The sequence below is a fragment of the Channa argus genome, chromosome 4 (assembly GCF_033026475.1).
Source record: "Channa argus isolate prfri chromosome 4, Channa argus male v1.0, whole genome shotgun sequence".
NCBI lineage: Eukaryota > Metazoa > Chordata > Actinopteri > Anabantiformes > Channidae > Channa > Channa argus.
This window is the reverse complement of record NC_090200.1, coordinates 27,082,906-27,099,421: the sequence shown is the minus strand read 5'-3', so window position 1 is coordinate 27,099,421 and position 16,516 is coordinate 27,082,906. Positions and strand designations below refer to the sequence as shown.

The 16,516-nt window shown below is 39.7% G+C and overlaps 1 protein-coding gene across 1 annotated transcript in view; it reads right to left on the bottom strand.

The window, feature by feature from the left end:
• Positions 1-16,516, bottom strand: part of smpd3 (sphingomyelin phosphodiesterase 3) — a 74,772-nt gene that overhangs the window by 38,809 nt on the left and 19,447 nt on the right. Inside the window, exons 2-4 of the mRNA XM_067501979.1 lie at positions 4,460-5,171; positions 2,716-2,967; positions 1,639-2,596 (exon numbers count right to left, since the gene is read on the bottom strand). Coding sequence (XP_067358080.1) covers positions 1,639-2,596; positions 2,716-2,967; positions 4,460-4,761 — 1,512 coding nt within the window. The 5' untranslated portion in view covers positions 4,762-5,171. The remainder of the gene's footprint in view (positions 1-1,638; positions 2,597-2,715; positions 2,968-4,459; positions 5,172-16,516) is intronic.

The window sequence follows — 16,516 nt, the reverse complement described above, 5'->3', positions numbered from 1 at the left end:
TCCCGGTGATGAGGCGTTTACATCTTCTGATATGTTCTCTCTTTTTCTGTATTTTCTTCAAATGGTGGATTGTGACACGTTCAGCCCTGCTCTTTGGAGTCTGTTTTGGAGTCTTGATATAGGATTTACTGTAGGTGTCTTGCAATGTTTCTATAATAAGCTGCTGACCTGTTTTGTTTATGTTATTCGGTACACAAGTGGTTTCTTTCTTTTCCGGCACATTCAGAATTGTTGTATTCTCTATACCTAGTATTTTGCACAATGGCTTTGACTGCTTTTCTTAAATAAAAAATACAGTCTTCAAAAGCAAAATAATGCTAAAACCAACAACAGTCATTTGTGCTTTTTTATTGTTTGAACAGTCAATTATATAGGACACCCCTGAGTGAAAAGACGGTCAAAAAGAAACGTTGGGTTATCTGATACAAAAAATGCTATGTCCCGTTTAACACATCTGGGTGTCCAATCTTGAAATCCCAAGAGGGAATTTTTTGCCTGCCCCAGTATGTGTACATCTGCCTGAAATGTTCCATGTATGAAGTAGTTGCTTGTTGTAAATAGTTTAGTTATATGTGTGAAATGTCTACTTTTGAGTTACAATGTGCAAAAAAAAAATTTCTTTCTTAAGATAATATAGATGATGCTGTCAGCTATCAAGTTTAGCACACTATAACTATTGTCAACAACAATATCACTACCTGATAGGGGTCAGCATGGAGACTGGTGTGCAGGTACACAGCCCCATAAGGAGCAAGCTGTTATACATTGTATGCTCTGGCCACATTAACATTTTTACCCATGCTGAATGCTGGCCACAGATCAGTGTATCTACAAGTCAGTAAATAGTGTGTGGATTGTCTTTTCTTCTTAATTACAATTGAACCTTAAATGATAAGAATTGTAAATATTTAAACCAATCTGTCATTGTGAATTATACTGTAAACTGTTATTGTTTGTCATCACTACATAATCTACTGTAGATTAATTTATGCTAATTTCTTCACAAACATGTAATACTGAATACTAAAAACACATGATGACATGGATTTTTTTTCTTTTTCTATACAGCAGCGGTAGATGCGGAAAGTCTGAGCGTTCTATAATTACTGTGGTGGGTGCACTTGCCACAATGACAGATGTGTAAATGGATGTGGGTGTAAGTCAGCGTATTTACCAAGTACTGTCAGCAAGTGGCATAAACAACATGAGGGCATCCAATGGATTCTGAAATAAATCAGACTCTGGCTTTCAAGGTTGTTACTGAAGAAAGCAAATCAAAAATAGGAAAAGATGTTTGGGTATTTTTCTTTTTCCATATGATACTTCAGGATACTACAAGATTTAATGCTGACAGCTGGGACATCATAGTAACTCTGACCCCTGGGCCATGTTTTACACTTACTTCCACATTCTTTTGTACAAATGTAATTTACTATAGAAATAATTGATTCCCTAAGTTATAAATAGTGGCATAAGAGATGACAACGTTAGATGGAAGTATAAAAGCAGGCCCAGTGTTGCATTTCTTACCTTAGTTTGAATTTAAATGAAATTTGAAAAAAACAATATTTTCACTGCAAGCTTAAGAATTCAATAGAGAATAAGGTAATACATTATTAGTAAAGTATAACCTCTTACCTTGGCAAACAGTGCCCCCTTGGCTGCCAGTGCATCCTCCCCTCTTCCGTTGGGGTAGCACTCATACCGCGCATCTAGGATGGGGTAGCGGCTGGCAAGCATCAGCCCACTGTTCAGGAATTTGAACCTGGAGCAGCAGCCTTTCCAGCCATACCGCCCAACATCACTCAGCACGTAGGGAAAGTAGCGGTGCAACTGCCGCCGCAGTCTAGTTGTTGAACCGTGGTCAAACACTTCCTGTAGAGCCAGAAAATCCAAGTTGGCAGGGAAAAAAGCAGAAATCTCATGGTCAAATGTCTCATCTCCATGGCGGCGTTTTCGTGCTGGGCGCTTAAAGACAGATGTGCGAGGAACATGAGAGAGAGTATTGTTGCAGGATATCCCCATACTGCTGTCACCCCCATGGTAACGGGCAAGTGATTCTCTGGAGGCAGTCATGCTTCCCATGTCACCTCCAACCTGCTCCCCCGGCCGATGATTCCCTGTTTCCGTGTCCTCCTCCTGGGGGTCTGGTTCTGGAGCGCTGATGCTGATTTGAACCCCTGAGGTGTGAAGTGGGCAGTCTGTGGAGGGTTTCGGCTGGGTCCCTTCCCCATGCATGGGGCAATTATGGTGACCAGGACCACAATGAGGCCCAGAGGAATGCACAGGGCAGTCTGAAGACTCCCCTGAGGTGTGAATGGGACAATCTGAGCTGCTGTTAGCACCAACAGGGTAAAGGGGGCAGTCTGCCGTGGTAACTGCTCCCTCTGGGTGAAGGGGGCATTCTGAGGAGCCCTGGTCTACTGCAGCAGGGTGAACGGGGCAATCAGTGGCACCTGAGGGGTGAATCGGGCATTCGGTGAGGGGTTCAGTTTCAGTGTCAGCTGGGCCATTGGTGGTATGTGTTTGGTCGGGACGCTGGTCCAGAGAAGATGTGCGGCGAAAACCCGTAACAAGGCTGCTGAAGGATGCCGCACTGATACATGGAATAGAGAGAAACAAAGAAGTCTTCAAATTTTCTGATTGTGTATAACAATTTTTATTTACTACAGCTAAGACATAAGCAGGAGGAGCCCTGAAGGAAACACTCCTCACCTGATGGAAGTGTTTGTAGGTGAGTCAATGTAGATTTTGATCTGAGGCCGACTGGCACCGTTGCGGATCCTCTTTCCCACCTCGCGCGCTCTTCTGTGGGTGTCTGACAGGTTGTTGAACCTCGCCAGGGAGTCAGGCAGCAGGCATACGTTGGCACTGCAGAAACAGAAGCTTCTGCCCTGTGGCCTCCATTCCCCAATACCAACACCCACTGGCCCTGCCTGGCCTTGCTCTGCCTGGTGTTTGTCTGGTCTGCACAACATGAGACAGAAAATGCCATAGTATGTTGATAACTAGCAAAGCTGGTATTCATACATTGTACATACTGTAAGCACTGAAAGAAAAAATCTAGGAACAGCTGTGCAACAATTACGAAAAGGTAACACTCATACGTTGCATCTCTCTGTCAGTGACTTCCTGGAGTCTCAGCCTGTTGCCTGGCAACATGAAGAAATAGTTCCAGAGTCAAGCAAGCTTCCACCTGCTCTATTATCATTACTATGTTAAGTTAAGGTAATCAGCTGTGGGCTCTAATATACTACACCAAATATACTAATTATTCATACAACTATAATAACATAGTTGTCTGAATACACAACAGAAACAGTATTATAGCAATACTGTATAAGCTACCTCTATTAAAGTATTATAGTGATTTTTAAGAGTCTTCCTTTAGCTTTACACAGCTAGGTGGTCTAAAGCCTGATATGTATGTATCACTTGTATTTTCTGCATTTAAATGTATCTGTCTACAGACAGACAGACCTTCACCAAAATGTCACTCAAAATTCACCTGCAATTTTAAACAATAATACAAATTTTAAAGACAGACAAGTTCACATGGTTGAATCACAATTGCCCAATGCTTAGTGCTTAGAAAGACTTTTAAAACTACTTTTTAAAACAGTACAGTACACAGAGCTAAATCCTGTGTTTAGAAGTTTGCAGTTGTGATGGAAAGCTACTTGGTTGAGTGATTGAGAATGGACTCAGCCTGACTGGATACCAGACCAATGAAAAAACAATTGACAGTAGATAATGACTCAATTTTTTGCTTCTTGAAATCTGCAAAGCTGGTAAACAACTTGCTCTGTAGACATCAAATGAAGCATGACTTTGTTACTACATGGCCTGTTTCTCACCTCAGCGTAATTCAACAAACCCATAAGATGCAGATTTAGCAAAAACAAGACAATAAATCTAGATTTTCTAGAACAATCCCTGAAAATCAGACGAAAGGACCATTTATGTTTTTACCTAACCGGGTGTAAGATGAGTTCACACTGATGACTAAGGGGATGTGTAGTATTATTAATTAATATTTTTTAATCCAAATGTTAACTCCATTATTTATGGTATTTGCAGTGGTACTCAACATAATAAAGGTTTTTTATCAAACCCATTATCTATTCTATGTTTTTCAGTTTGATAAACAGTATCATACAGTTATTACAACAATAAAAGAAGATATTGCCTCCTAAATTTCTTCCAATGGAAATGGGCCAACATCCACAATGTGTATCTAAGGCTAATATGAACCTTAAACAGTCTGGATTTATTAAATCAAGTGAAGGTTAAAGTCATATTAGTGTCAAATTCCCACTTTGTGTTTACCTTTTGAGTTGCAGTGGAAGGAAAATAACTAAAAGCACATAAAATTTGTCCTATTTGCTATATAATCTGCAAACACAAAACAGCAGTAGCAGTAAAAACAAAACATTTATGCGGTTTCACAAAAACCAACCTGCAGTAGGTGTACAGGTAGGGCTGGCGTACAGCTTGCAGGGGAGCCCAGAGGATGAAACCCAACAGGGCAAAAGGCAGGGAAGCGAGGAGGAGGAGCAGATACAAGGGGGCAGCTATCAGGACACACAGAGTGAGGAAGGAACAGGGGTCCTGGGAGCGCTGGCGCTTCTCCAGTGAGGTGGCCACGCAGGAGGCCAGGAGCCGGTCCAGGAGCCAGTAGCAGGGGAACACCAGGCTCCATGACAATCCGTCCAGGAAGTGCAGACAGGCACTGGAGTAAGGGGTGGTGTGGAGGACCATTTCTTTCCTTCTTACTCGCTTTTTCTTCCTCTTTGTCACTTTTGCCTCACCTCACACGTCCTGTCCACATCCACATAAACTCTCTAAACAGGTGAGTACAAATGTGTTCCAGAGATGACATACACAGAAATAAATAAAAACGAAAGCAGATTTGGTTGTAGACCCTCCCCCCTCCTTGGAGAAAGCTTCACTACATGGTTTGGTGTTTTTATCTTCACAGGCTGGCTTGTCCCACTCTGACTGGCCCTCCCTCAGCAATCCCACCCTCTACAGGAGGGATCAAAGAGTGCAGTCTGGTGGTAGGAGGTTGCCATGATGAGAGCTTTTCCGTTGATGACAGAACTATGATTGCTAGAACTGCAACAATGTCAGATGGTGGCTGCAATTAAACATCACAGTTTCATCAGGATCTGGAGGAGTGAGCAGATCAGTAGCAGAAGAAAAGGGGGAAACAAGAAGGAGAGAAATGAGAAGAAGATCAGAGAACTGAATTTAAACACTTTACATTTCATTTTGGTGAATGCATTCAGATAAATAGGTACAATTGTATGTCTTCAGGCAAAAATTATAGCTGGAAAAACGTTACGTATTATAACACGTGATTCTATGAGGCTTCGCCCTCTAAGAGCTGTCGCTATTGGGTTTATCCCCGCGCGCATGATAATCCCAATAGCGACAGCTCTTAGAGGGCGAAGCCTATACGAGATAGAACATGTCGCTCTCCCACTTATAATTTTGAATTGGACATCCTGACAGGTTCTAAATATTGTAATATTATCTAAATTAATTAGTTAGTGAAGTTAGGTTAAGCTACACAGGGTAGGTAAGTAAGGCTACTTTATTAGAAACAGAACAACAACATAGTAGTTAAACACAATCTTGTATTAAGAAAGTTCAAGTCATTTATGGAAAACATTCTATTGTTCACATGTCACATGAATGCAGCATAAAAAATAAACACCCTTGAAGCTCTTAGCTTAGCTTAAACAAAAACAAGCTGGCACACTGTATGTGTATTTTTTCTTCTATGCTATGTACATTTTAAAATTGTACTTTTTTTTTCTGAAAAAAAAAACAAAACACTTCAGTTCATAACTTGTTTAATTTATTTGCTACAGTAACCACAGATAAAAAAAACTCCATGTATATTAATTAATGTTCCTTTCTCATACAAAAAGGAGTTTGGAAAAAGGCCCTAGAGGTACACCAAATAAAATGTAACTAAAATGTTGTCTATGTTGACTTTGTTTCCTGTCCACAAATGACATGCTTTATCCAGAAATGATGCTTTTTAGTAGTCTTTGAGACCAACACAAGCCAGAGTGGCAAGAGAATCAATTTCGCCAGCATGAATGATTCATAAATAGGAAGGAATTTAGGAAGCCACAGAAAGTGTGTTGACTTCAGTGTAAACTCATATACACCTTAGGGGCCACCAGACCAACAATACGCCATCTCAAGCTTTGAAGTTAACAAATTGTCTCATTTACGGCACAACAGAATGACCCCACAATTCCTGATACCACACAGCTGGAACTCACCATAGTTTTACTGTAGACTGTTACATGCTCATCATCTATGTAACTACTGTCACACAGTCTCTGCACTAATGGAACAGGCTGTTCAATAACATATTAGTTAGCAATAGGCCTAATCCGACTGATTTCTAAAATGTAAACATAGCTGTTGAAAGAAGAACAATGATTATTTGTGGGTTATTTTTAATAACTAGAAAATTTGTTTTGGCTGTACACAGTGACTATCCCTAGGACATGAATGACACAAGGCCTATCACATATTCATTTTGCATCCAGTGTCTGTTCTTTTATCTTTTCCAGATAGAACACTTTTAAACAAAACATCTCTCTTCCAGCTACTCATCATTACACTCTGCTATTTTCTACCTGAATGACACTCTTTTGTGAGGCAGGCTCACTCTTTGAATGGCAGATCTCTATCAGAATAACAATAATCACTGCCTCTTCCAACTTTCTAATATTCGTCAGCACAGTCAAAACCTTTGTGTGCACTAATGATTTTTATTGTGACAGAACAGCTGTCTGTTTAGTATGATGAACGACATGCTGCCTGATACTGATTGACTTGGTGCTGGTGTGCCAATTGATCGTGTGAGAGATGGCGAGATGACCTGCTGACTCACCTTGGGCTTGAGTCTTCTGACTGACTGACTGACTTACTGTTTTTCAGACTTGATATGTGACTGTCTTACATATTTAAAAAGTCGTCACAATTTATTGCATTGTTTATATATTAGGCATAGCAGTTTTTTGATACAAAAAATTTTGCCTAGTGCCTCAACATACTCTAGGATCACCACTGAATCCAAAAAACCCAAATTAGAACCACGAGAATCAAAATGAAAATTAGTAAAGTTTCTCTTTTAGTTAGATAAGTTGTATTCCATTAATACATGTCAATGTCAAGTACACTATATAGTGTAAAATTGTGTGTTATAGAACATAGACCCCATTCTGTACAGATCCTTTTTGGCCTTAGGTTTCAGGGTAAACAGTATAGAGAACAAACAAGGAGAAAGAGAAAACCATTTAGTTCACTAAAATATCAGCACTGCCTTGATTGCTGCAGATTGGCTTCCTTTCCTTTCTTCGTTGGATGCCATTTCAAGAGACAGTCCAACATGATGACTGACAAGTGGTGGAGAGTGAAGCTGGCCAACTGAGAATGAAGACAGCCTCTAACTGCAGTACAGGCGTTGTTCATTTTTTAACTTATCTTATAATGTTGTATTAAATACTGTCACCCATGATGTGAGAACTTTTTAACATAAAAGCTCATAAGGTGAGAAAAATGTTCATGTTGAATTTATAGATGTCATTAATATATTATATATGATTATTTGATTGATTCGATTGATTATTATAGTTATATATGGTGTTTTTTCCTATATAGAGACTATAGTGACTGGAGCTCAGAGATTTACACCTTGGCCTGCAAACTCCTGATGAAGCATGAGATAGTTGATATACAGTATCCTGTTCTAATCTGAAACATTAAGTTGCCATGCAAAAATGTCTTCAAACATGCCTATGTGTGGTGTATTCTAAAATCTGATTTAATGCATTTTTACATTATATTCTCAGAGATGCCAAAGAACAAAGTCATTGACTATTTTTTTCTGAAGTAGCTTTTTAAAAACAGTTACAAATGTGTTAGCTGTGTGCGTCCTGCTATTAATGAATCCCAAGGGAGCATTTTGCATTACAGAGAGATGAGAACTCACAGCTAGTGTCCAACATGAATACAATGTGATAAGTGGTGCTAATCAAAGAGCGGTGTGGGAGTTTGCCTCCTACAGAAATTAGACAACACCAATGCCGTCACTCATTAACATACACAATCAACAGTGTGAACAAAAAAACCAACAACATCAAGAACACAAAAACAAAACATGATACAAGGAATGCTGTGTGCGTGTTTGTGTGTATGTGTGTGTGTGTTCATGTGTGTGTATGTGTGTGCAGGGTGGGGGTTAGGTGGTTGATAGAAGCTGCTGGTTTGTGGAACAGTATGGAGGATAGATTTTGTTAATCCTACTTTTTCTTTGATTCTACATGTTGTAAAAATGAAATTCTATCAATAAATATCCTCCACTGTATATTTACTTGTATTTTTCGTAGGCACTGTACATTAGAAGTTTGTGCAACAGTGCAGCTTTAATACACATCCTGTAATAGGATACACACCTTACTGTAAACAAAGTACATTGAGATGCGCAAATAGACAAGTAGGAAGAGAGTGATAAATGAGTTGACTTGGGTACTGTAGTTTGTTAAAGTTCTCCCACAGATCAGCTTCAGAGAATTTCCCCTTCAGCCACAAGCGATAGTGTCAGGAAAACTGTGTGTGAGCGCTCGCTGCTTCATTATGTGTATGTGTAAAATGGGTTCCCTTGCCTTACCTGGGCTTGAGTTCCCAAATAGAGTGTGTGGTTTACACTGCGAGCGCATTTAAGTGTGTCTATGTATTTGTACATGTACAATATGTGAAGTATGAACCTTTGTATGTGTTCAGTATGAATGTGTTTGTCAGTAAAATGTAGTTCCATGGCTGAATGGCGCAGAGCAGTGCTGAATGCCCTCCTCGTGTTATGCAGGAGCACAAACACACATGCAGCACTCAAATACAACTGAGAAATGTGTAATTCCCTTCCTTTATTCTTCTCATTCCTCGCATCTGTTTCTCACACATAGTGTAGTCCAACACATTCTGCAGGACCAGCAGTTAATTCAGTACAACACATGCTGTACACACATGAACACAAACACACACATAGACATGCGCAGAGGCTAGTGATGTCGCTGTGCTCTCAGCATGCTCCGGGGAGTTCTGTCGTCATGGTGACCCGGTCACATGTATTTAGTAACTAAACCGGGGTGGCTGCCTGTCAGTGTATAGAGGAAACACACAGGCACAGCCAGGACACAGCTCTGGTTGTCATATACTGAAGTGTTTGCAGGGCATCTGTGTAATGTGGTCAGACACACACACATACACACACACGCACACACACACAGACAAGCAGTTCTGTATACTGCTACATTTAGGCATGTTTATATAGTTCATGTTTACCAGACCAACATGGGCTGATATTTTGCTCATGTTTTCCCCGGGACGCCCATTTTCCAATCAATTAAGAATCGTGGCCTGTCAGTAGTTATACATTTCCACCAACAACCAAACAATCTGGGCCTGAATCAGGCCTAAGGGAACAGTGGGCACTCTAGCTTTTTAAATGGACTAGATAAACTGTCAAATTATTTATCATCAGCCAGAGAGGCAGCAGCTCATTATCCTCAATATTTCACAGCTGCATTATCGCTCATCTCAGGAGACTGTCTATGTTTATACAGTTTGTGTTTGTGTGTGGTTAGATTGGAAACCACCAGCAAACACAACTACTCTTGAGAGAATGTGTGTACTTGTTTGGTTTGCGTTTTCCTGGTTGTGTCACAGTGAAGTGGCTGTGTTGGCTGATCAGGTTGAACAATTGTGACACACACAGAACAGCACTGGGGGGGGTCTGGTGGCTCAATGGGTAGAGATCAGGTTGGGATATGGAAGTCAGCGATATGGAATCCCACCTCACCAGGTGTGGCCCCTCCCAGACACCAAGCGTTTCCCTGGTGCTGGTCCTAAACCACATAAAATGGGAGGATTGTGGTAGGAAGGTCATCTGGCGTAAAAACTCATGCCAAATCAATGTGCGGAAGGGGCAGACTGAAGGCTGTTGATCTTTAGACTTACAGAACAGCACTGGCAGCAGTGCAGAGATATTCGATTTGAGTGAGTCTCACCCTTCTAACCAATCAGACATGGTGCATTGCACTTTGATGTAACAGAACCTTGCATGTACCTCCATGAGAGGGATTTTATATCCAAAATAACCAGTATGCAGTTTTAAGGTGCATTAAAATTGTGGTACGCGAAATGCTGAGTGGCCGCTAACTTTGTACAACAAAAACATTAATGTCAATCTCTCTTTGGTACTATTACAACAGACAAAATATAAATCTGATTTTGTCTTTTGTTTGGGCTAGTAAATGTTTAGTCATAGGCCCAATGAGATAAGATGTTAAGGTACCTTCTAATACTGTTTTTTTAATATATACATACCATCCACCTCTGGTCACGGCTGTTGCAAAAAGTATGTCACATTCATGAGTGCTAATAATATTTGTTTTATGAAACGGAAGGTTGGTGCCTAAATGGCCGAGTGTTAAAGATTTTAACATTTATACCCTCTGTGTTGTTATTAAATTAATTTACAGTATCTCTTACACTTAAAATATCTGAACGCATCTCAAACTATGAAGCAATCGCACTCTCCTCTCCTCTCTTCGACTCTCTGTCTCCTATGTCAATGCAATTGCGGTTGTATAACATGGTTAGTGGTAGAATATAATACCATCATTTTGAGACACAATGTAATCAGTGCGGTAATTTGATCATGACCTGCTGCCACCTGCTCTTCAGTAACTTTGCTGCTCTCATGACAACAAATGAAATGGATTTGGCTGACTCATAGGACGAGGGGACACATAAAGGTTTTTGTAAGGTTAGCTAGGTTTCCTTTGTAGCTTATAAGTAATAATAAAGTAGTTGAAAGTAGATCATTTGCTTCTTGCACTGAAAAAACAGTTTGTAGGAGCTGTCAATCATAACTCTTAACATAGTTTTGTCAAAAGTTGCTAACATCATGTTCACTGAGATGGATAAGACAGACAAATATGTTGAAAAACATGACCTATAATCAGCAATAGTATAAGGCGCATATATACTTTGAGCAAAAGGCTTAAAACCTCACTGCAAAGGTCCTTTCATTGACTGACAGTTTAGCTTTGATTCTAACCCATGACCTTTTGTTTTATGTGGACCGTCTCCTTTCCGTCTCTCTGTCCTCCATTGCCCATTTCCCTTTTGCTCCACATGGTGGAATAAATCACTCTGGAGAGCAGCACAGCATCACTTCTCGACTGCTACATAACAAATGGCTGCTATTAGAGCCCTTCTACATTAACCGGATTTCGTGACCACATCGGCTTTTAGTTTACCTTTAGTTTATGCAGTAAAGTCAGTTTCCCAGAACTGCAAGAATCCATATCTTATGTTCTGCAGTCAGCTGTGTTTTGATGCATCGAGGCAGAAGGTTATGTTCATATAAAATGGATGGCAGAGATGGAAAAGGGTCCCATGTTAACAACTCGAGTCTTCACGTCATCAGAATGGCTGCTTGTGACGATGTGATGATTCAGATTATGTGCACTGATAATTAAGAACACTACCAATTACATTTGGTTTTATTTGCATTGTTTGGTTGTCTCTGGCTGTATTAATATTTGTTACATCATTTGGCTTTCAGGAACAGGTTTCATACACACTGTAGATGGGATTAACAGATCCAGGATCAAATGAGTAATCCTGGATGTTCTAATCCTGGATCAGGTGATGTGGTTATGTCAGTTCTTTAAACCCACTTGAGAAATGTATTAGAAAAGCCGGACTTTTTTATCTGGCATTACTGCTCTCTCGTGAATGGACCAACTTGTTTCCCATCGATTACATGCTAATGGAAAAAGAAAAACAGAAAGATGTAAAGAGAGAGATAATAAAAAGGGTGAGCGTGAAGGAGAGATGGGGATAAAGAAAGCAGCTTTAGAGCTGCAATGAAGAATTTAATGATGCTGCAAAATGCAGAAATGGACTTGCAAAAACTATATATGACAATTCACTGGTGAATCCTTACTGGCACCACAATTGCCCACTAATCTGATAATATGTTGTGTAATATCTGCTTTAAATTCATAGCAAGGACAAGCAAAACTACAGCCTTGAAACAGGTAAAAGTAAAGTTTTGAGAAAATTTTGCTAACGGGTGACTGTAAATTAATAACAGTAAATGTGAAGACTTTATTGTGGGAACTCTTTCTTAAAAGGCCACATTAAAAATATCTGTGTCATTCAATGACTTATTAGCACACACGGAAAAAGTGTATGTGGACACACATAGGCCAGTTGATAAGTAAATACGCAACAGCCTTTGTGTTATAACGCACATCTCTATATTATCACGACACTGGGAAAAAAATCTGCTCCTTAGTATGTTTGAAATTGTTGATGTGTTTCCGGGATAACAAGCTCAACATGACTTTAGAAGATCCCACAAATCCGGGATCATGACAAATCACCTGGCTAACCTGTTAATCCACATACGAAAATTTGTAATTTCCCACTGAACTCAAGTTTTTTTAGCCTAACCTAAATATCTCCTATCCTTAAACAAAAGCTTTAGTTGCAAAACTCTGACCATATATGAAACTTTTCATTACAGATGGGTGAAAAATTAAAGGAAAAAAATAAGCGGAGAAACAGGATGTCAGTGCCCCAACCATAGAGCATGAGGATTAACTGGATGGTTTAAAACGTAGGAAAATGCTGTGAATTGTATGTTCTGGCCTTCCCAGCCACTAGATCTCAATATCTATGGGAGATTTTGGACCAAGGTGTTACAGTGGGGTCTCCACCACCATCCTCAAAACCAAACAAGGGAATATATTTTAGAACTATGTTCCATCCTCCAGTAGAGATTCAGGACCATTCAACGGGTCTTTATTTATTCCTTTCAGCCCATAATTTTGGTTCAGTTAGTTTTTATCAAGCACAGACAATGGTGCCCCGACAATTAGAAAATGAATACTGAGCTCCAATCTTCTTAGGTTCAGGCACTAAGTTGACATATTTATAGCTGAAGTAAAAACATCAGCATAGGTTTAGGGAAAATTACGAGTAACAGAACAAGTTCAAACATCTACTGTCAGTGTAAAGTGAAACAAACCACATTCTCCCACTTGGAAATCCTCTGGCTTCAGTGCCAACTATCCAACACAGGCTAGTGTAGGCCAGTATATACTTGTAATAATAATGCCAGATTGAACCGGGCAATGATTTAAATTGGTTGAATCAACAAAGAGGCACAACTGTTGTGCATGCCCAACACCTTACTAAGATACCTTTTGGTGCTTTTACCTTTATTTGTCACCTGTCTGTAGCCCTGGTTTGGTCTCTACCATCCCCTATTGCAAATACTTGGCTTTTTAGTTCCATACTAGTATGTTCAGCAGGTAGCCATTAATTTGGTTGGTTGCTAGGTGCTGGGCAGACAGTGTACACTGGGCTTTTACAGCATTTTCGTATGAAAAACAGTTGCTTGCTAAAGCTTGAAACAGTGTTGATGAATGCAGTGGCAAAGCATATGAGCAATAAAGTTGAATACTGTAAAAAATTTGTTGACGTTACTATACAACTAATCATTGTACTGTAACTATTTGAACCATGATTTATTCATCAAACAGACTGGGCATATATGGTTCACTGGATACACACGGCTCACTTTTATATCCAGCGGCAACGTCATCGACTATGTTCTGTTTTGCAAAATCCTCCATTACTGACTGTCTTGTCTGGCGACAGTGTTGATCTCAGATAGTCGTTATTGAGGCATACACACATTTATTGACCCTCTTTGCTATTCGTCAGTCTACCAGGCTACATACAGAGTTTATGGATCATCTCTGCCGCCTTCATTACTTTACAAGGTTTGGATGCATGAAGAGCACTAGGGCCTGACTAAGCTGCAATCTTCCTGCAAGCCGTAGTTTGTCGCTGGAACTTTACTCATTTATGTTTACATATGAACAAATTTTCATTTTTCATTTAAACCTGAGAAATCTTACGTCCTTTTCTTCAGTTCCCCTTGTCCTTTTTCATCTTTTAATTTTTTAAATACCATAGGGGGGAAATAATGCTCTCATCCTCTACCTGCCATTGCTGTTTCCTTTAAAACAACAATGCAGACACAACTTGTGAGAACAGGGACAAAAATTCCGAAGTCAGTGATGATCTGGCCTCCTCCTGTGCTCTACCCACAGACTGTTCCCCGCTAATTGTCACCACAATTGAACAGGGAGGCTGTTGCAAAAGAAACTAAAGTACAAATGAACTGGAAGTGGAGTTTCCCGCGCTTTACAAATTATTATCTCTCCCCTCAGTCACATCTGTGTGGCCACTTGAAAACCATTATAAGACAATCCCTTCAGTCTTGCCCACTGCAAAGTCTTATGGTCTCACACATTCAGTGGATTATAATCGTGACTCACAATTACCGAACAGCCGTTTGGGCAGACATCCATATGGGCTCAGAGCAGGCAGCAGTGGAGCTCAGATGAACAATGTGTGTGCGTTTGTGCATATCGTCTGTGCCTCTGTGGACATTAGCTTCAATGTGTGAAAGTGTGCTGTGTTTCTCCTGTGTAATCCAGAGCATCCAGCCTATAGTGGATCAATGACTCAGATTGATGGATGCCTGCTGTAGCCTGCTCAACATGACACGAGACTGTATATTGCCAAGTAAATGTAACATTTATTTGTGCATAGTTATTCTGCGTTGGAAATCATTGCATGGGTAACACAGTATTTTACTGGATGAGAAAAATTTAAGTTAAATTTTAAAGTTAAGTTAAAAGTTTAAACTATAGCATGCAAAGAAACACCCCTATAAGACCCAGAGAAGCAGCCACCTTCTTTCCTTTCCAAATGATGTGGATTAAAGTGAAATAGAAAACTGTCCTGTGGTCTCATGAGTCAAACTTTGAAATTATCTATGGAGAGCATGGATGTCAGGTCCTTCATTTTAAAGATGAAACGGATCATCTGACTTAATATTTTTGCAAAGTTGAAAAGTTAGCATTTGTGTTGGTTTGGTGGGTCATTAGTGGACACAGCATGAATAATGTGCACATCTGTGAAGGCACAGATTAATGATATATGATAAATTACAATCAATTGATATTTACAATCAAAATTAGGTTTAAAAGATTTGCAAGTTACTGCAATCTCTATTTAAATTTTACACAGCATTACAAATCTTCCTAGAAATGTTTGTACATCATTCTAACGTTGTACTAGTGTTGCGCGTCTGGTGATTACTTCTGGTAGCAGTTTCCCATGGATGTTTGGTTAGAATTGGGTAATGGATTTCAAAGTGTGCCCATTCATCTGAGTGAAAATTGCTCAACAAAACATTTTTTGTCTCCTGAGTTTGCAGTTTACAGTTTACAACAGCAGCTCTGCCATGAATTCTACTTTTACAATGTTACAATTTCTCAGTTTTTAGGTTGACACTGTCAGAAATGTAATAATTGTACTATGGGTTTATTATTGATTCATATTCATAGTTGGTAGTAGAGTCATACTGGAGTGCATTATAAGAAGAGGTGGTTCTAATGTTTTGGCCAGTTTAAATAAAAAGAATGAGGTGGCCAAATGTAACTATGTATTAATATTATTTTTAACATATTGGTTGACATCATTATTTGACTTCTGATCTCAGTTTCAGGTTTGAAGCATATGCAAATGTACTTCTGTACATGATGAGGACTCAAAGCACCACTGGTGTTTACATCAGGCCAAGACAAAGTATCAAAGGTACTAAAGCCTGCACATTGGGGGTTTAATCTGTTGTATTTAAACTACTAAAAAGGAAAGTGTCAGCCCACACCATGTTACACTGGGGAGCCATATCTCCTATATAGCAGCTAAAATGTGTGCAGTCTTTGAGCAAATACACAGAACTATATGAGCCCAATGGCTATTTAGTATATCACTGCAATGTTGTACATCAACAGCATATCAGCCAGTGCAGGTGTCTCTTTGAATGGCTTGGATCCTATATATCTGTGGTATTTGTATACTTTGTGTCAAATGGTTCTAGAGATTCAGTTTGTAAGTGTGAATTCTGTTTGCAGAAACAAATGGCACATGACATGAGTATGGATAGAGACAAACACAATAGGGAACAGTAGTGAGAGCGGTAACGCTCATAGGGAAATGAGCCTTTACACACATAATACTCCCCCTCCTTCCTTTCCTTTTCCCCCTTTTCAATCTTCCCTTTCCATTTTCTGCTTATCTGTCCCACAGAACTTTGACCTTTGCCCCTCCCCCACATCAGCCTAACAGCCTGCTCGCACACACACAAACACACACACACAATCGGCACATAAATACACAATTAACAACAAGTAAGGACACAAGGCTATGTGGGCTCAGACATTTTTGTTTTTTTCTCTTTTTACATTAAATCATTAATACTTGCCTGGGCTATAAGATTATGTGTACACATAACACAGAGAAAAAAAGACATGTACCCAAACACACT